The sequence below is a fragment of the Hippocampus bargibanti genome, linkage group LG19 (assembly GCF_051943395.1).
Source record: "Hippocampus bargibanti isolate YZ-2025 linkage group LG19, ASM5194339v1, whole genome shotgun sequence".
Taxonomy (NCBI): Eukaryota; Metazoa; Chordata; class Actinopteri; order Syngnathiformes; family Syngnathidae; genus Hippocampus; species Hippocampus bargibanti.
In genome coordinates this window covers 6,776,915-6,797,805 of record NC_142752.1, presented here as the reverse complement: position 1 = coordinate 6,797,805, position 20,891 = coordinate 6,776,915, and the positions used below count along the sequence as shown (strand labels likewise).

General features: G+C 39.9%; 2 protein-coding genes across 2 annotated transcripts in view; both read right to left on the bottom strand.

Moving 5' to 3' along the window:
- The window catches only part of akap12b (A-kinase anchoring protein 12b), a 32,795-nt gene extending 22,752 nt beyond the window's left edge, over window positions 1-10,043 (bottom strand). Inside the window, exon 1 of the mRNA XM_089021373.1 lies at window positions 9,796-10,043. Coding sequence (XP_088877499.1) covers window positions 9,796-9,891 — 96 coding nt within the window. The 5' untranslated portion in view covers window positions 9,892-10,043. The remainder of the gene's footprint in view (window positions 1-9,795) is intronic.
- Window positions 10,044-13,642: 3,599 nt separating this feature from the next.
- Window positions 13,643-20,891, bottom strand: part of mthfd1l (methylenetetrahydrofolate dehydrogenase (NADP+ dependent) 1 like) — a 30,452-nt gene continuing 23,203 nt past the window's right edge. Inside the window, exons 27-28 of the mRNA XM_089021703.1 lie at window positions 15,821-15,949; window positions 13,643-15,281 (exon numbers count right to left, since the gene is read on the bottom strand). Coding sequence (XP_088877829.1) covers window positions 15,860-15,949 — 90 coding nt within the window. The 3' untranslated portion in view covers window positions 13,643-15,281; window positions 15,821-15,859. The remainder of the gene's footprint in view (window positions 15,282-15,820; window positions 15,950-20,891) is intronic.

Sequence of the window (20,891 nt, the reverse complement as noted above, 5' to 3'; positions counted from 1 at the left end):
TCGTGACACAGCTGCGTTCCGTTATATTGGGTTTTTGAGAGTGAACGATGCAAAGAAAAACGGAGCAAACACCTGTCACAGTCGCTCATCTCAGTGGCCAACGTGGTTCGCCACAAAAACCAAAAGATAGACTTGACAGTTAACATCTGCTCTCAGGGGGAAGAAAACAAAACAGAGTGGCTCTGTTGTCGATTTGATACTTTTATTTTCTTGAAATATGACTCATGTGGGGGCTTAAAAATAGTCCAAAATTGCTTGCTCTAAGGGGTTAATTAACACTGTAGTTGAAATTGACTGATGAAAAAGACTGATTAAAAAAATGCTGCGTTATAATTTCAATCGTGTAATTCATTGCCAAAACGCATTGATTTTCTCCCTTTGTTATTGCTGACTATTATCCTTGCTGTCATTGCCTTTTTATCAAGCATCTTTATTAAGCTCATCGAATTGCTTGTTCTGTCGCTACAAGGGGACACAAGCCAGTGTCTTATTGTGCCGGTCCCAAGCCCGGATAAGTACAGAGGGTTGTGTCAGGAAGGGCATCCGATGTAAAAGCTTGGCCAAAACAAACATGCGAATCAAACCTCTGAAGATGGAGGACTGATTCGCTGTGGCGACCCCTGACGGGAAGAGCCGAAAGGAAAAGAAGAAAGAAGATGACTTATTTTGAAAAACGCACCACTTTTTGAGTTGTAATACTGAAACAGTGAAAAAAATCAGAATAGCACGGCTCTGTTTTTATAACAGAATATCCATGACACACTCCCATTGATGCCACCGAACTGAGCTGTGATCACCTCGGGACAACCATTTTCTTCTCTATCATCGTACTCTTTTCTTTCGCCGCTTCCATTTTGTCTGTCTTTGATTGAACCGGGCCTCATTCACTTCTTGGCTACAACCACGGAGACAACCGTCTGCCTCCGAAATCACTCCGCAACGACCGGCAGTAGAGATTTATATCCCCAAAGGCAAACAGAGAGGTGGGAGGGGACGCTAATGGAAAGCAAGAGGGCAGCGGTAAACCCTTTGGTCAAACAGTATGGGAAGAAAAAGGTTTTATATTTTGTGAATTAAGGAATGCTAATATGGGAGAGTCTTTGATATTTATATTTTCCAAATATATCAAATAAACAATACACACATTCTGTATTCTCGTCGAACATCAATAACAGCAAAGACAAAACACTTTCCCGCAACTTTAGCATGGTTAATGTGACCTTTCACACTGTTAAGATCAGCCTGCAAAAGACACAAAACAGTGTTGCGTCTTAGCTCGATTCTGCTCAGCCCTACAAGCAACCAATCTGTGATCAGAATCTATTAACGCTGACCTACATAAAAGGTAAAGATCTACGCCTGAGAAGACCCCTGAAGAGCACGTTTTACGCTTTCCACAAGTCATTAACCTTCAAATGCAGCTCAAAGAAACAACCGGTTATGGATTTTGTCGTATTAAAACGGCGATGCATATGTGGAACTGTCGCAGCTTGGAATTGAAGCGGATTTACGCGGGACAGAGGAAGCGAAAAATATCTCCCGTCAATGGATGCTGCAGATTCGTGTTTCTTTCAACATTTAGCTTGTAGCAGATGTGCACATTTCACAAAAACGTCCCATTGGTGAAAAGGACACTTTGATCCTCTCCTCTTTCATCTAGAATTGCTTCATACAACAAAGACGGTGCAGAAAGTGCTTAAGATTGAATCACTGTTTGTGTCTTTGTATTGTCATATTGTTATTGTGTTCTTTTGACTTCAAGATGGCACCGCGAGAGTGGCTGCCTTTACAGCAGTTCCTGTATTTTGTTTTTCTACTTCTTCCTTTCCTCTTTTTTCCATAACTTTGTTAATGTGCAATGTAAATGTTTCCACTGCGAGACTAATAAAGGCTAATCCAATCCAAAACCGGGACAAGTGGAATTAAAAGTATGAGGTCAAGATTTAAATTCAGTACTGTGAAGTTGGGCTTTGAAAAACAAAGGCTTTCAAACAAAACATAGATAATCAAGTTAGTATGACTTGCTAATAAAATTTGCGCTCTGAAATGCTTTTAGATGACAAATAAAACATCAAATACCCACTTAGTGTTTTTTTGGGGCTATCACGAGAACACTTGCAATTCAAAATTTGTCCTTTAGGAATGCTGACCCGTTCATGACATCACAATTCCTCCAACCTCCAATAGGACGTTTCGTGACACAGCTGCGTTCCGTTATATTGGGTTTTTGAGAGTGAACGATGCAAAGAAAAACGGAGCAAACACCTGTCACAGTCGTGCTCTACCTACATCAGTGCCGCTAACCCTTGAACCCAAAGCCCCCCCTCCCCGATACCACCCACCGTTTGCTTGTCTGCTTTTCATCACCGGCTTGCCTTTATGTGGGCTGCACTTGAACAGCAAACAACAACAGCCGGGTCGCAGGAAAGACCCCCCTCCTCGGGACACGGTGCTAATCGTGACCGCCGGCCAGTGTTTGACCCCCGGGGGGCTGCTTCTCCTATGGGGCTGAAATAACAAATATGGACCCATTTGCTGACCTCTGAGAATCTATGAACACATGATAGGCATCACATGACTGCGGGTGGGAAGGAGAGACAACTGATTAAAAGCATGCTTTTAATTAGCTCAGCCGTCTTGTTTTGGATGCCTGGAGGTCACAAAAGGATGTATGAAACCAAAAAAGTGTTACAACAGAAATATTTCTGCGGAAACCAAGGCCTTGATGGTTTAATTTAAAAGGATGGAAAGGTGAAGTGATGAAATGATTTCTTTTGGAAATCATAAAAAGTTGTATTACACCCTGTAACAGAGATGTAAGACAAATGTGATTAAGAAAAAGATTTATCTACCTATTATAAAACGGAATTTATTACATGTTCAAAAACGATGGCAGAAGAAAATTATCAAAATTGATTTCACGGAGATATTTTGCAATGATACCAATTTTATTTCAGTTAATTTAAAGGACAACCGACATCTGCGGACAAGTTGTGTCCATAATTTGTAAAATGTCTTCGAATGACTTCTACTGAGCGTATTTTACAAAGATCCCACCGCATATAGCTATATTTTACGTTTTAAGACTCACGCTGAATATTCCGGAAGTCTTGTTTTTGAGTAGGTGACGAGTCCGTACGTGACGTCACTGAAGGAGCACCGCCAAGCGAAAAAAAAGGACACATTGTAGCAGTCCTTCCATCACGTCAATGCATTTTGCTGTACTTTGTTTGGTCTGAAAACGTCATGTTGCACCAAAAAGAGCCAGAAGAGGGCGACCAAGCTCCATATAAGGAATTTATCAGTCTGTGGAAACAGGCTGATTAATTCCTCACAGGGAGCTTGGACCTGGGAACTGGGACCTGGGAACTGGGGGCGGGACTTTCTGAAAATGCCCAATTCGCAGCTCAATTTTTTTTTGCAGATTTTGGACACTTTAAGTCATTTTTATTTATGTTTTGCATTTGAATAAAAATATCATACTGCGTGTTTTGGGTATTTTAGATGCTATCAAACTTTTTTCTGATGTCAGTTAGGAAACAAAAAAGTGACGTCGGTTGTCCTTTAATCCATTGTGATAAAAGATAAATGTAACAAAAAAATACAGCTGAATACAGATTTTACTGCTGATTTTTGAATGATTCTCTGATTCATTTGAAGGCAAGTCAATTCAATTTTAGTAAAATTGCAGTAAGCATGTAAGTAGCTGTAACAATGGAATAAAATACGGTATTTTCCAGTGTATAAGGCACAGCCAAAAGCCTTGATTTTCTTCAAAAGATGACCCTGCGCCTTATACACAGATGTGCCATAGATGTGGAGTAATATTGAACCACAACAGGTCCGCAACTATTGTCGGAAGCCACCGACTCCATTTCCCCCTGTAGAAGTAGTGCGTAACACCGGCATCGACTGCACCCTGTTAGGAAAACTTTTATAGATTTATTATTATATTTGGAAAATGTCTGTCATTCACTTATACAGTACAGTATATGGAAAAAGTTAGAAAATACACAATTCGTTGGAGGTGCGCCTTATACTCTGGTTCGCCTTATACACCGGAAACTATGGTAATATAACAGTGATATGCTATTGTTTATATTGCAACAAGCGAATCCACTATCAAAAATTTCATTTTATATTGAACAAATATGATACACGATAGTTTATAAAACAGTACGATTTACAGAATCTGGATTTTTAAAAAATAAAAGAAAAATACTGAACGAATTGAATCAATATGTTAATTTTCCGACCATCTGGAGATGAAAAATGCATTCCTCTGCGACATTTCATGCTTTTTCCATTAAGTAGCAAACACACGAGTCATGAGTAGACGACTATTGAAAGAAGATACTGTACAGATGTTTCTATTTGGACGTGATTTGTGAACTGACATCTGGCGACTTAGTGTATCTGTTTAATTTTTCACGAGATCTCAACCATCTCTGGTTTGGCTGGTGTTCAAAAATGACGGAACCTGCTCTTTGCATATGTTGCTGGAGAAGCCACGCCCACTTGAATACTGTCTACTTCGCTATGAAGTATCACAGTGGTATAACAGCCACCACTCATCAATTGTCCTTGAAATGTTTCATTTCCACCAATTGGTGCACACACGCATACACACGCATCACCATCCACAGTGCTCAGTGAAGCTTTTGACTGCTGCATCAGGACTATAAGTGATGAAATATGGATGTGCATAAAAGCGAAGCAAGCCAAGGGGGAATGGAGCGAATCAACTGCACCGTATATGTGTGTGTGTTCTTTTTTTGGAACAAAATGCTTACGTAGTCATGAAAAGGCAGCATCAGATCAAAATGCTGACACGGCAAAGTCTCGCCATCACAGTGATTGATCAGGTCTGAGTGTTTCTCTCAATGTCACCGATGGATATTGCATTGCCTAAACTAATTCATTGCTATTCACTAATTTATTCGCAACTGGTGTGTGATGCAAATATCCAGGAATTGAGTAATTAAAACCCTTTTTGGGTGTGAAACTACAATGCTCAGTTTTGAGTCGAGGCAATCATGAATTTTATGAGGCAGCACGAATATGCCAGCACCGTTTTTGATTTGGAAGGAATGTCAGTGCCATTTGACTATCATCGCTGGACAGCTCTGGGGCGTTTGTGCTTTTTTTGCACCTGTAATGGGCAGCATTTTCACAGCTCCGCTTTCTTCAGCGGAAAGGTCGGTGCTGTGCAACTGTTGCAGCTTGGAATTGAAGCGGATTTATGTGGGACAGGAGATGTGCATCTCTTTTCGTCAATGGATGCTACAACTTTGTGTTTGCTTCAGACGTGCACATTTCACCATGACGTGCCTGATCCACTGGTGAAAAGGATGCTTTGATCCGCTCCTCTTTCATTTTGAACTACTTCATACAACAAAGAGGGTGCAGAAAGTGCTTACATTGAATGACGGTGTCTTTGTTTTGTCATATTATTTTGTTTTTTTTATAGTTGTTTTGACTTCAAGCTCCTCTATTTTGTTTTTCTACTTCTTCCATTCCTTTCCTCTTCCTTCCATAACTTTGCTGCTGTGAAATGTAAATTCCTTCACTGCGAGACTAATAAAGGCTAATCCAATCCAATCTAATTTTGGATTTATCATAATACCCACATATCACGAGTTTGATCCACTTTGCGACTCCTTGTGACAATTTGAATACACATGTTGGTTGCATCTAGGTGACAAGGTTGATGCCCCCAGGCAGGGGTGGGGCAATCGTATTTCTTTAGACTCTTGTGCCTCCGCTATGGGTATCTTTTGTTGTTATTGTTGTTGTTTTTTGTCAACTATGATTTCAGGTTTTGTATGTTGCCATGTCAATATAAACTCCCGCCGCAGTTCCGTTTTTAAATTGCAATGTGATTCTCACCCATTTTATCCAATTTTGATTAGAGGCTTAATTGGATAGTCGGTTCAATGTCGTGACTAATGATCTGCGATTGATTTCAGTCCAGACAGATCAAAGGGAAGGAACTCAGACAGCGGTCCATCTTTTGATGTCCATTTAGTGGACATGCCGGCTCATCAAAGCGGAATGGTTGGATACAAGATGAAGTGTATTTTGTCAGGAGATCAAGACACAAAAACAAATACGTATGTCGAAATTTGACTATGCTCATTGTGTGCTACTGCGAAATGTGAACGGGCGACTGTGGCTCTCCTTTCCCACATTTGGAAAGTAGACTGTAAAAATCCATTCATACTACTACAACAAGTAGCAAGCTTTCCTCTGCTGTACTTATTCCTCTTTTCAACACCCCCCACCTTACCTCCCCACCCCCATTTTCAGCGACCTCAGGAGAACAACGGCGTGATTCATGTGTCTCTCCTACGTGATGTCCTCTTTATTCTATCTCTGCCCCCTTTTCCTCTCGCCCACCCCTCCGCCCCGTATCCTCCGCCTCACACTGGTTCCTTCCTCTTGTTTTGGGCCGACGAACACAGGGGGCCCCCCGGCTGGGCTTGTCCCCTGTCCCAGCCCAGATTCAATGGTTCCTCTGTTGACCCCGCAGGCCCCATCCCACCCATCTATCTCTACTAAAGAAGATCAGAAGACCCATGGTACCGTCTGATCAGCCGCCACTCATTATACAGGAACGTTGTGGGTTTTATCTGCGTACATTATGTTACATAAGCACATGACATTCCACTTTTCACGATTTTTTTTTTTGGTTGGCTAAAGAACAACCGTACTGTGGTTTCAACATGGCCGTCATTACAAATGGGTAGAAAGTGATAACAAGGAGCAAATAACATGATGAAATTAAGTCGGGTGATGTTTTCAACTGCACTTGTCTTGTAAAAATTAGCTCGATTGATGCTAATGAGAAATGCCATAGACTGGCTAACTACAAACCGTCACATAATCGCTACGTTAACACACCTGGAGTATCAACACATACAAGCCAAGCATCTGACAACAGTCGCTGGTACAACAATTGTAATGGAAACATTTTGCTAACTGATGATGTCACCATTTTAGGTGCTGTGCTGTACTAGCAAAACATAACTAGCGATATGGGTTCCAGGAAAACAGCCTCCTATAGTCAAATCATTTAGATTGTGTACAGATGTACACAGCAAACATCCACATCTGAGATGAAGTGACATGTACACGTTGATAGCATTGCAACGAGAAAAAAAGCCATGGTTGCCCAATCGAGATTACTTTGAGCATAAACGCCCCGGCCAAATTTCAGTAAAGAAGAAAGCATCTGTGTGTGTGTTTTTTTTAAGTTACTTGTCTCAGATGCTGTCTTAGTTGGACCTTGCTTGCTTGCGGTAATATTTTATCCAACCTCTGTTGATTTCCTCTCGGGTAACACTTCCTGTGGAACAAGTGTACAACTGCATACTATCTTGGCATATTTAATTGCAAGACAACTCGACCCCTTAAAAAAACACGAAATACAATATTTGATGAAGTTGTGCTACATTTTTTTTGGACCAAACTTCTATAATGCAACGTGGGGGAACCTCTGCTCTTCGGGTTGTTTGAAGTGGCAAGTTATGAGAAGGTTGAGCAGTGCTGAAATTCTTCCATGCAAGTGTGGACGATATTTATTGACTGGATGTCAGATACGCATTTATCTTTCGCAAAATTTCATCTAGCCTCCATAATTCATGAGATTGATTTAGACTCTGTCCCCATCCCTTCTAGGAAAAGTTAATCCAGAAAGTGTCTACGTACTTTCTTCCCATCCCGTGTATGACAGTAATAAACCTATTGCTATTTATATCTCCAAACTGCATATCCGGATACAAAATTTGCAAGGAGGCATGTGACAGTGCCCGATATTAAGTTAATTAAACTAGTATGACCATGGAATTTTGTTTAAAAAACAACTGACAATCTTGTGATGACAATGATTCAATAACTTATTTCATTGGGGGAAAAATAACATGGCGGTGAGTGTTCAAGATGTAGAAATGCGTCTCAAGGCTCAATAACCATCACTGTGTCCTTTGACACAGGTTGACATTTCAAGAAGGCACAACCAAGTGTGACTATTTGACCGTCTGCCTATAAAAAAAAAAGGCAATAAAGGACGATGTGAAGTGTGAAAAGAGCAGGTGGAGTTTGTGGAAAGCAAAATGGCTCAAATACTCTGTGGTTGTGCTTAACAGACCCTCTTAAGATGATTCGTTTGTTCTCAAGTACAGTTTATGAGTTCTTTTGTTATCTCCCAAGACACAAGTGTGTCTTTGTGAACTACCACCTATAAAAAAGAAAGTCACTAGAAAAAGAAATGGGGTACGAACAGAACGAGTGGCATAAAAACAAGTCAATACTTCAAGGAGAATCAAATATATGAGATGAGGTGCAAACAGAGCCGATGGTATAAACACACGGTCATTAGCGAGCGCTTCCCAAATATTCCTTTGCACAACGCTGAGCAATTTACACCGGGGTTAGAGTGCTGAGTCAGACACTAGATCACATGAACTGGAACACATCTTGGGTGTCGTGAGGTTTGAGTTTATCCAAAGTCAAACGCAAAATGCGCGAGTTAAAAATAAATCTGTGCATGGTGGTTTTGAGCGTATGTGGAACTGCCGCGGCTAGGAATTGAAGCGGATTTACATGGGACAGGAGATGTGAAAGGTCCTTTTCAATCTCTTTTCGTCAATGGATACTACAGCTTCGTGTTTGCTTTCAACATTTAGCTTGCAGCAGACGTGCACATTTCACCACGACATCCCTGATCCACTGGTGAAAAGACCACTTTGATCCTCTCCTCTTTCATGTAGAACTGCTTTATACTACAAAGGGGGTGCAGAAAGTGCTTAAAATTGAATTATTGAGTCTATTGTGTTGTGTCGCATTATTTGTTATTTTATTTCTTTGTCGTTGTTTTGACTTCAAGATGGCGTCGCGAGAGTGGCTGCCTTTACAGCAGCTTCTGTATTTTGTTTTTCTTCTGCCTTTCTTTTCCACTTACTTTCATCACTTTACTGCTGTGAGATGTACATTCTCCACTGTGTAACTAATAAAGGATAATGCAATTTGTTTTGGTCTAATTCTGAAGCCACACATTAAAATTAGTCCTCCTTGATTGCGCTTGAAAGATTCTCGCAACAACCGATGTATTTGTTTAAGTGGATATATCTGCTAATTTAGAGGTCTAATTTTCGATGCTCTTCCACAAAAAAAAACTCTAGGTTTACATTTTGGACTGGACTGTACCTAGGCACATAACTGTACATGTTTAGCTCACCGTAGATGCATCATCTGAATTATTAGATTTTAACTTTCATCTTATTTTACAGGTCAATTTGACCCATTTCCATTTTGGTGTTGACGTAAGGACTGGATATTCTTTATTTTTCCTTTCATCAAAACAGTTCTAAAATATCCCAATGGGATAGAAAATATCTCTTTTCAAATATATTTATAAAATCTCAGAAAAAGTTGTTGCTAATGTCACCCATTATTTGACTGTTTTGTGTGGATTTTTACATACAAAATGACCCACAACATAATCAATGTGATTTTTTTTGCAACATGAGGGTTAATAGTCTTTTTTCAAGAATGCATATTTATTTCACAAACTGAGAATAGTCTAAAGATTGATTGGTACATCGCCGCAGATTTGTTGTGTTCTAAGTCTATTTTTGACATTTTTTCCTCCAGCATGACTCAGCAAAAAGCATAATAATAAATAAATAGCTGCGTAAAATTTCAAGCAAACACATTCCAGACATCAACTTTAGGAATATTTAAATGATCGTTTGAAAAAAAAATAAAAAAGAAAAAGTGAGGGGCATCACATACCTTGCTATCAAGGACACAGTCACCCTCGGCCGCTGAAGCATCCTTCTCTTCCCCGCGCACGGTGACGTCCCGCTGGGCTGAGCTTTCAGCTCCCATGGTCGTTCGATGGTGCTTGCGTGGCGGCTTGCCCAGGGGCGCAGAGTCGGCACACCTCCCCCACGTCCAGAAACAAAAAGAAAAAAAAAAAGATTGCCAAAGTGCGAGCTGTGTGCTGGGTAACCACCTCGGTGTGTGCTGACCTGCTAGGATGAAGAGTGAGAGAGAGTCAACTCTTTTACTGCACCCTCCTCCTCCTTCTGCCAGAATCACATGAGGCTCCACGCCTTGCAGCATCACCGAGGTGCTGATGGAGGATACTCATTCGCACAATGCAATAAAACAATCATTGGGAGAAGAACAAATAAAATCAAATCTCTTTCGACCGAGAACAAAAACATTTGATAATTGGGGTCATTAAAAATGAATAGACTACTAGCACGAAAATAGAAAAGCAGTTTTAAAGAGCCACTGTTGTGGTAAAAAAATACACAAAATACACACATAAAAATATATATATTGTATGTTGAGATTAAGCTATCAGTGGTCTATCTTTTTATGTTAGCATTACACCAACAGTGCCTTTCTTTACCCATTCATCCATCTTCTGATCCGATTTATCCTCATGAGTGCTGAAAGGGGTGCTGGAGTCTGTCCCAATTGTTTTAGGGGATTAGGCGGGGGACACCGTGAACCGCTTGCCAGCCACTCACATGGCAGACGAAGATGAACAAGCATACACGCACACATTCAGTGCCATATGACTGTCATTGCTGGACAGCTCCTGTATTTTGTTTTTCTACTTCTTCCTTTCCTTTCCTTCAATTACTTTGCTACTGTGAAATGTACATTTCTCCACTGCGAGGCCAATAAAGGCTAATCCAGATCAATCCAACACACTTTCTGGAATTTAGAAAAAAATGAGGGTACTTTTATTTCAAGGTATCAATTTGCAATACAGGTGAGTCGCGGTATGCCGTGTGTAAACAAGTCATTAACTTTTCCAATGTTGAGTGATTTAAAGCTGATTATTTTCCACCACATTGCAAAGCCATGACTGTCGCTCCTCATCAAGTCAGTCATCCACTCAAGAGTGTTCAAAAACACACGCACACGCATACAGAAAATAAGCCATTGTTGCATGACCATACACAGGAGCGCATTCCTTGCAGCCACGACTGTACTTGAAGTGTCAGATCAAGCCCCCGTACGCACATACACACAATAATAAAGTACAAACGTGGAATGCTACCGGTGACAGACAAGCGTAGGCACACACGACTTCCATGCTCACAACGCAAGCATTTCATCCTGAAGGAGAAAGAAAACATCAGTGACAAGTAAGACATTGAAACGCGCTTTATCGGGGGGTTTAGGGGATTTTAAGACTCACTCTGAATAGAAAATATGAGATACAACAAATAAATTTTTCAGTTTCATTTAAAACTGTTTTGAAGCTTAACTGAAAGTGTACACCTCTAAATTGGGATTTGCCTGTACAAACAAACAAACAAAAAATCACTTAATCTGTGATATAGTCGCGGTTCACTGCACATTTGCAGGAAAGTCACACAGTATCAAGTAGAAAAACCAATTTAACAAGTATTTCTCAAACAACTCATGATCATCATTCAATGGTCATAATGTAGTCACTGAGATTCCTTTCGAAATGTATAACCCTTCATGAAATATAACCTGCAGTATTACATACCGTATTTTCCGGTGTGTAAACTGCACCCAAAAGTCTTGATTTTCTTCCAAAGATGACCATGCGTGTTATACGCCGGTGCTCCTTATATTTTAAGTAATATTGGGGGTCACGCAACTACTGTCAGCAACCACCGACTCCATTTCCCCCTCCCCTGTAGAAGAAGTATTGCGTAACAGCCTCTATTGTAGCACCTTATAATGTGGTGTGCCTTATACTTGGAAAACATATTTATATATTATGTTAAGAAAACTTTTCTTCTTCATTTAAGGTGCGCCTTATACTTATATATATGGAACAAGTTTGAAAATACACCATTGATTGGGGGTGCGTCAAACTCCAGTGCGCCTTATACACCAGAAAATACGGTACATTCACGATTGACTCCATGTGATGAGAGATACCGCGGGTTGTAATTGTAACCCTGTCAAATAATATGTAACAGCATAAATACTGGAATTAGATTGCGTATTTTTAGCATGATGGTAGTACAGCAGAAGACAAACATTAAGGCAACTTGTGCGTTCAACAGCTATTTGATTATGAAAAAACTCTAGGTTTACATTTTGGACTGGACTGTACCTAGGCACATAACTGTACATGTTTAGCTCACCGTAGATGCATCATCTGAATTATTAGATTTTAACTTTCATCTTATTTTACAGGTCAATTTGACCCATTTCCATTTTGGTGTTGACGTAAGGACTGGATATTCTTTATTTTTCCTTTCATCAAAACAGTTCTAAAATATCCCAATGGGATAGAAAATATCTCTTTTCAAATATATTTATAAAATCTCAGAAAAAGTTGTTGCTAATGTCACCCATTATTTGACTGTTTTGTGTGGATTTTTACATACAAAATGACCCACAACATAATCAATGTGATTTTTTTTGCAACATGAGGGTTAATAGTCTTTTTTCAAGAATGCATATTTATTTCACAAACTGAGAATAGTCTAAAGATTGATTGGTACATCGCCGCAGATTTGTTGTGTTCTAAGTCTATTTTTGACATTTTTTCCTCCAGCATGACTCAGCAAAAAGCATAATAATAAATAAATAGCTGCGTAAAATTTCAAGCAAACACATTCCAGACATCAACTTTAGGAATATTTAAATGATCGTTTGAAAAAAAAATAAAAAAGAAAAAGTGAGGGGCATCACATACCTTGCTATCAAGGACACAGTCACCCTCGGCCGCTGAAGCATCCTTCTCTTCCCCGCGCACGGTGACGTCCCGCTGGGCTGAGCTTTCAGCTCCCATGGTCGTTCGATGGTGCTTGCGTGGCGGCTTGCCCAGGGGCGCAGAGTCGGCACACCTCCCCCACGTCCAGAAACAAAAAGAAAAAAAAAAAGATTGCCAAAGTGCGAGCTGTGTGCTGGGTAACCACCTCGGTGTGTGCTGACCTGCTAGGATGAAGAGTGAGAGAGAGTCAACTCTTTTACTGCACCCTCCTCCTCCTTCTGCCAGAATCACATGAGGCTCCACGCCTTGCAGCATCACCGAGGTGCTGATGGAGGATACTCATTCGCACAATGCAATAAAACAATCATTGGGAGAAGAACAAATAAAATCAAATCTCTTTCGACCGAGAACAAAAACATTTGATAATTGGGGTCATTAAAAATGAATAGACTACTAGCACGAAAATAGAAAAGCAGTTTTAAAGAGCCACTGTTGTGGTAAAAAAATACACAAAATACACACATAAAAATATATATATTGTATGTTGAGATTAAGCTATCAGTGGTCTATCTTTTTATGTTAGCATTACACCAACAGTGCCTTTCTTTACCCATTCATCCATCTTCTGATCCGATTTATCCTCATGAGTGCTGAAAGGGGTGCTGGAGTCTGTCCCAATTGTTTTAGGGGATTAGGCGGGGGACACCGTGAACCGCTTGCCAGCCACTCACATGGCAGACGAAGATGAACAAGCATACACGCACACATTCAGTGCCATATGACTGTCATTGCTGGACAGCTCCTGTATTTTGTTTTTCTACTTCTTCCTTTCCTTTCCTTCAATTACTTTGCTACTGTGAAATGTACATTTCTCCACTGCGAGGCCAATAAAGGCTAATCCAGATCAATCCAACACACTTTCTGGAATTTAGAAAAAAATGAGGGTACTTTTATTTCAAGGTATCAATTTGCAATACAGGTGAGTCGCGGTATGCCGTGTGTAAACAAGTCATTAACTTTTCCAATGTTGAGTGATTTAAAGCTGATTATTTTCCACCACATTGCAAAGCCATGACTGTCGCTCCTCATCAAGTCAGTCATCCACTCAAGAGTGTTCAAAAACACACGCACACGCATACAGAAAATAAGCCATTGTTGCATGACCATACACAGGAGCGCATTCCTTGCAGCCACGACTGTACTTGAAGTGTCAGATCAAGCCCCCGTACGCACATACACACAATAATAAAGTACAAACGTGGAATGCTACCGGTGACAGACAAGCGTAGGCACACACGACTTCCATGCTCACAACGCAAGCATTTCATCCTGAAGGAGAAAGAAAACATCAGTGACAAGTAAGACATTGAAACGCGCTTTATCGGGGGGTTTAGGGGATTTTAAGACTCACTCTGAATAGAAAATATGAGATACAACAAATAAATTTTTCAGTTTCATTTAAAACTGTTTTGAAGCTTAACTGAAAGTGTACACCTCTAAATTGGGATTTGCCTGTACAAACAAACAAACAAAAAATCACTTAATCTGTGATATAGTCGCGGTTCACTGCACATTTGCAGGAAAGTCACACAGTATCAAGTAGAAAAACCAATTTAACAAGTATTTCTCAAACAACTCATGATCATCATTCAATGGTCATAATGTAGTCACTGAGATTCCTTTCGAAATGTATAACCCTTCATGAAATATAACCTGCAGTATTACATACCGTATTTTCCGGTGTGTAAACTGCACCCAAAAGTCTTGATTTTCTTCCAAAGATGACCATGCGTGTTATACGCCGGTGCTCCTTATATTTTAAGTAATATTGGGGGTCACGCAACTACTGTCAGCAACCACCGACTCCATTTCCCCCTCCCCTGTAGAAGAAGTATTGCGTAACAGCCTCTATTGTAGCACCTTATAATGTGGTGTGCCTTATACTTGGAAAACATATTTATATATTATGTTAAGAAAACTTTTCTTCTTCATTTAAGGTGCGCCTTATACTTATATATATGGAACAAGTTTGAAAATACACCATTGATTGGGGGTGCGTCAAACTCCAGTGCGCCTTATACACCAGAAAATACGGTACATTCACGATTGACTCCATGTGATGAGAGATACCGCGGGTTGTAATTGTAACCCTGTCAAATAATATGTAACAGCATAAATACTGGAATTAGATTGCGTATTTTTAGCATGATGGTAGTACAGCAGAAGACAAACATTAAGGCAACTTGTGCGTTCAACAGCTATTTGATTATGTGCCAGAGTCTTGTAAAAAGCTCGCAAGCACAATAAAAAGTAGCATGACATAAAGACTTGCGAGTAACTATAAAAATGCAATTAAAAAAAAAAAAGAAAACACCTGTAAGTAGAGGTTTGCGAAGACAGGTGAAAAGCATCTGGACCATGTTGTCTTTGGCATAATACACACTGCAAAGACGGCATAAGGAACACAATTCCAATATGAGCTGCTGGGAATAATTGCAGAGCGCTTCCCATCAGTGATGAGTCTTGATGGTCCATGCAGTGCGCATCCTGAGGCCTGAGACAAGAAACAGGATGACTCATTTAAAACCAGCTTGTGTGTTTGTGTGTCACATCTCTAAGTAGATTGTCTCCTCTATGGTGTGTGTTTGGATGATTCAAGGGATTGGAACTGGTCCAGAATCGAGCAGAGTAAGTGAAACATGATGGAATAGATCAATAATGTCCTTGGGAGGCCCAAAACAAGACCTTTCAGCTAATGTGTTTTGAGAAGGACAAATGGCTAAACCGACTGACTCATTCAGAGCATTCTTGGTCATCATGGTCAGTTCCCGTAAGAAGAATGAATACATTTAAGTATGCAAAATGTTCGGAAGAATAGGAGATTTAACTAGTTACAGATGTACCATGTTGCATTTGGATTCTTTGTTTGGTTCATTTACAGTTGTGGTGTGATGACCATCTGTTTGTTTGTTTTGGGGGCTGGGTACATTTTATGCATGTCAGGCTTACATTTGAGATTTAAAACAGATGTCGAATGCCAAACAGTAAAGCAGTATCGAGCATTTGGTCGCAAATGAAAGAATTAACACCTACATAAAATTAGTAAACATCTTGTTGAGCATTTCAATGTGCTCAAAAGAGCCCTGTGATTTCCTCAGTGATCGGGTCCAGGTCAATGTCATAGAAACAGGGTCGAGTCGGCAGGCCGGGCATGGTGCTCATCTGAACGGAAGACAAGGCATATCAGGACAAAGTCAAGTTCCAGGACCAGATTTGACATTTATTTTTAACTCATTCGCTGCCATTCCCGAATGTATTCAGGAATTGAAAAGTGTGATGTGGAGCGCCATTGCCAAATTTGTTCGGGCTTTGGTGAAAATGACAAACACCCTGGCACTGGATTGGACATATGTTTTGCATATCGTTTGGTAGTGAATGATTTAAGAATAATAAGAACAAGAATAAGACAGCCTTTACTAGTCTCACAATGGGGAAATTCTGAGCACGACAAGTCAAATATTGCACATCTTCCAACAGTGCAGTTTCATAGCAAGAGTATTAAACTGGACTGCCAGCAGTCCAGACCTGTCACCAATTGAAAAGAGCCTAGAGGATAAACTGAGGTGCAATAGGATGTTATCGCGGTGTATAAATCAGACTTTAAACAAATATTATGGAAAAGAATGATAGAATGAAAGCACAACTGATGGCAGGTACTCATCAACAGGCAGCATTACAATTTTGAGGTTTTAAATTAGCATTGTCGCCACAACACTCGAAGTGCACCAAATGAGAAGCTCCCGAAGACTTTCGATAAAAACGTGCAGGTTCAATGACTATAATTTGGAGTTATGTCCAGACAGACGATGGAGCAGTATGGAAAATGACAACCTTCACTTTAGGCATCATGAATTTGGCCACTCACAATGGTGCCTTTGTCCTTTTCGCCATTGAAAAAAAAATACCAATAAGATAATAATAAGATAATATTAACTCCATCAGAATGTTGTGAATGTACCTTGATTTTATCACCAATGAAACTATTATAAACATGTGAGCAGAATAATAATAATAATACATGTCATTTATAAGCGCCTTTCAAAATACATTTCATTTATAAGCGCCTTTCAAAACTCTCAAGGACAATAACAAGGTCACATGGATTTATTGAATAAGAAGGGAAACATTTTGGCTGGGTGGAATTGAATTCAGGACGTGACAGCAGAAACAATGGGACATTTACTGGTATTAACAGAATTACGTTTATCGCAATAACTTCCCATGAAGCTTGTGTGTGAAAGGTAAATAACCACAACATGACACACTTGGCAGACCAGTTGGCGGGGGAGCTTTGAAGCTATTTAGGTCTAAGAAAAGCAGTATAATAACGAGGAGGGAATTAAAATGACGCTCACACTGTTGTTACAGTTTGGAGAAAGTTGAATCCCTAAAGAGGTTATTTGGTGGGTATTTTTTTATACAATACTGCTAATTGGAGGCCAAAGTTTGTCTCCTAAAAGTCCAAACCGAAAAATCATTTAACTTAGCGGACAAGAAAATGATTTGGCAGCATTCTTTTCATGCCTGCTTGCCTGTGACCCAAAGTTCATTTTTACAAGGTCATTAGTGGAACTTGGAGGGGAGGAAGTGACCAGGCAATTTCCTGCACAGGGAAAGGAAAGGCGGCACTGCAAGTAAACAAAACCGGAGGGAGTACTTGCGGCAAGATCCGAGCCCACTTCTGAAAACTGAGGTCATCATGACTCTACAAGGCACACATGACTCAACGTGTGAGCAGGCTTGATGGAATTCAATAGTCGCATTACATCCTTATCAATCATTAAGTCATATAATAATGCGGAAACCACTTCCATCCGAGGGCTTCCTTTGACAACAGAGTTATCTGAGTAGCCACGAGTTACGAAGAAAGTATAGATGACCGATCATGGCTCACCTGTTTTCTCTGTTTGGTCACATGATGTTTGCATTGGTCATTACCCCAGCTCTAAATAACCGTGATGTCATTTTCACTGAATTGTTCTTCATTGTTATTTTTTTCTGTATATTAGATTTTGTTATGACATTTTGGACACATTTCTTGTTTATTCATCTTTTTTATTTAGTGACTATTAGGTAGGTCAATGGAATATCTGAGTTTTTTTACTATCTAGTGTACGACAAAAGTACCGTATTCCAGGTGTATAAGGCGCACCCAATGAATGGTGTGTTTTAAAAGGTTTTTTCTATATAGGCGCACCGGAGTATAAGGCGCACCCTAAATGAATGGTGTATTTTCAAACTCTTTCTATATATAAGGCGCACCGAAGTACAGTATAAGGCGCACCTTCAATGAATGAAAAATGGTTTCCAAATATAATATATAAATATATAAAAGTTTCCAAATATAAGGAACACCACATTGTATGTCGCTACAATAGAGGCTGTTACGCAATACTTCTTCTACAGGGGGAAATGGAGTCGGTGGCTACTGACAGTAGTTGCGGGACCTGTTGTGGCTCAATAATACTTCACATACAAGGCACATAAGGCGCACGGTCATCTTTTGAAGAAAATCAAAGCTTTTGAGTACACCTTATACAACGTAAACACGGTATTCATAAAAATAAAGTTATTCTTGAGGTAGTTTCACTACTTTCTGTGAAGGCCCCAGCATCTTCAATTGACATGGCAACACAGAGGCTAAAATTGGATTGGGCAAAAAAAAAGGATATATTAATAGATAACAGAGCCAAAACAAAACAACTAAGACGGTTATCAGCAAATTAAAACAATTCCATCTCAATTTTGTGCTCTAGTTTTGATCTGCAATTGGAGACAAGTGTAGCTCTCTGCTTCTCATGTCCAAGAAAAAAAAATCAAAAACACAAGCCAAAGTCGGATACTCCACTTGGCCACATAAATCCGCATATTATACTCAGAAACACAGCATGTCTTTGTCTAGGACTCTCCCTGAGGGTTTTGGAGAATATCCTGCTCTCCAAATCACAGTAGCTCACTATGGGGGTGGATTATGGGATTTAATTCCAATGTAAACAAACGTATAAAATCATCAGGCAATTACAGAATGTGTCAGACAACCATTTTTTTTGCGCCTTAGGTTGGGTCAACATATGGGTTGCGCAGCATCGTCTATACAAACGGTTGTCAACACCGGGTGCAACTGAAGAGATTGTAGTAAAAGGTGCACTTTAAAAGCAGGTCAGCTGTGAAAATGGCAACATTTACTGCACTTGTGGGGGCTTTTTTTGAGATCGAATATTCCGTTGGACATAATTATTTGAGTTCAACATTTATCTCAAGTGGATTCTCAAGGCTGAGCTTCAAATATATATCGAGTTGTTAAACATTACCTAAGCGGCGAGGATGAGAAATATTCTCGAGGAGGTTTTTCGATAAATCTGAGCTGCTTCGGGTTGACTGGTGCGGTGGAGGGGCCACGGGATATGAACTCTTCAGGGTTCTATTGTTCTGCGTTTCACCCCCTCCCTCACATTTCAGAAGAATGACATCAGTCCTTTTCCTGATTCTTAACCCTGAAAAGACCCCTTTAACCCTTTTTCCCAGGACTAAATATCCCCCCGCTGGTCTCACGGTCACACCCCCACAGCCAGACGGGATTGGTGGGATATTTCCCCCCGTCTAGGAGTCAGTGGGGACGAAACGACTGGGTTCCCACCAAACAGCCTGTGGCCATGTTTGAGGGCACAGAGACACTACAGTAAAAAGCCACAATGTGTCATTTCTGAAGTTATTTTTGGGGTGAGAGCATTCCGGACGACAATTTGAATGTCGATCCTATTCATCATGAATTAAGGCATGCAACCAACTGGTTTGCGCCGTGCTGTTAGAATTAGAATCATTTTTATTGATGAAGTATGTAGAACACATAAGGAATTTGTCTCCGGTAGAACACAATGCACTACTATCATCATAAAAAAGACATGACAAATAAATATGGAGGACACCAATAAAGGCTAATCTAATCTAATCTAATCTAATGTGAATGGGCTGTTAGCGCCTACCTACGGGGACTAGCTGGAAAAGGTGGTGGGCAGGGTGCGGAGGGTCCATTAGGATTTTCCGCACTCTTCTCTCTAATGTCATTACGTGGTTTAAAGCCTACTTTTTTTTAAAGCAAAATTCAACAAGAGACCACGTTAAAATTAATAACAAACTAAAATAATACGACTACATTTGATTTGAAAACCATTCCTCTCTTTTTCCCACATGCAAGGTCAAATGCCTTTTTTTCCGTCTGCTGAAGAGATTTGGATTTTCTGATCATAAAATGAATGACACACCAAAGCGCCACATGATATTAAATGGTATTCACTTGAAGGTAAAGAACCTACTAGTTTTGAACAACGGTACATATGAACATTTTTTGAGTAACATATGTAGTATTCTTTCAAGTTGTGTGTACATATCTTTATAGAGCATATATTTTATGAAATGTTTATTTTTCAGTACAAACCAATACAGGTTACGTATACAAGCCTTAAACATACCTACACATATAAATCTTAGCCTTAAAAATACATTCCATACAAAATATAGCACTGACTCTTCCGAACGAATGTTTTTTTGTAAATTGGGGAACGTCTGTAACTGAATTAGGACCATTCCATTTATTTATTTCTTTTTTGCTCAAAAAGTGTGTGGCCTCAAACAAAAAAGTGCTCTGTTGTTCAACATTCCTCCATGTAAATACCATGAAATAAAAGCTGGAATTCTGAACTTTTTTCTTATATTTATCTTGACCGGGAGCCAAAATGTCTTCAGTTTACAAGAAAAACAAAAGGAACTGACCTTGCCATTCCAATATTTTTAGAAGGGGGCTATAAACCTCCACTAAAAAAACCAGTTGATAAAACATTGGCGTATACAAACAAATACAAATCTTTTTTCACAAAAATACTTCCTTGAATTATGACTGGGGATGACGATTTTGCTTGATCTCAGTGTTAAAATGACTTATTGGTCCAATAAATACTTCAAAGACCTTCTATGAGAATGTGTTATGGTTGCGAGTCACAGTTCAAGGGTCGCCAATGGACCAGGGACTCCACGGGTCGCAACAGATGAAAGGCAAGACGCCACATCGAGACACCGCCACCCCTTCCCAGCATGCTTGGTGTTTGAC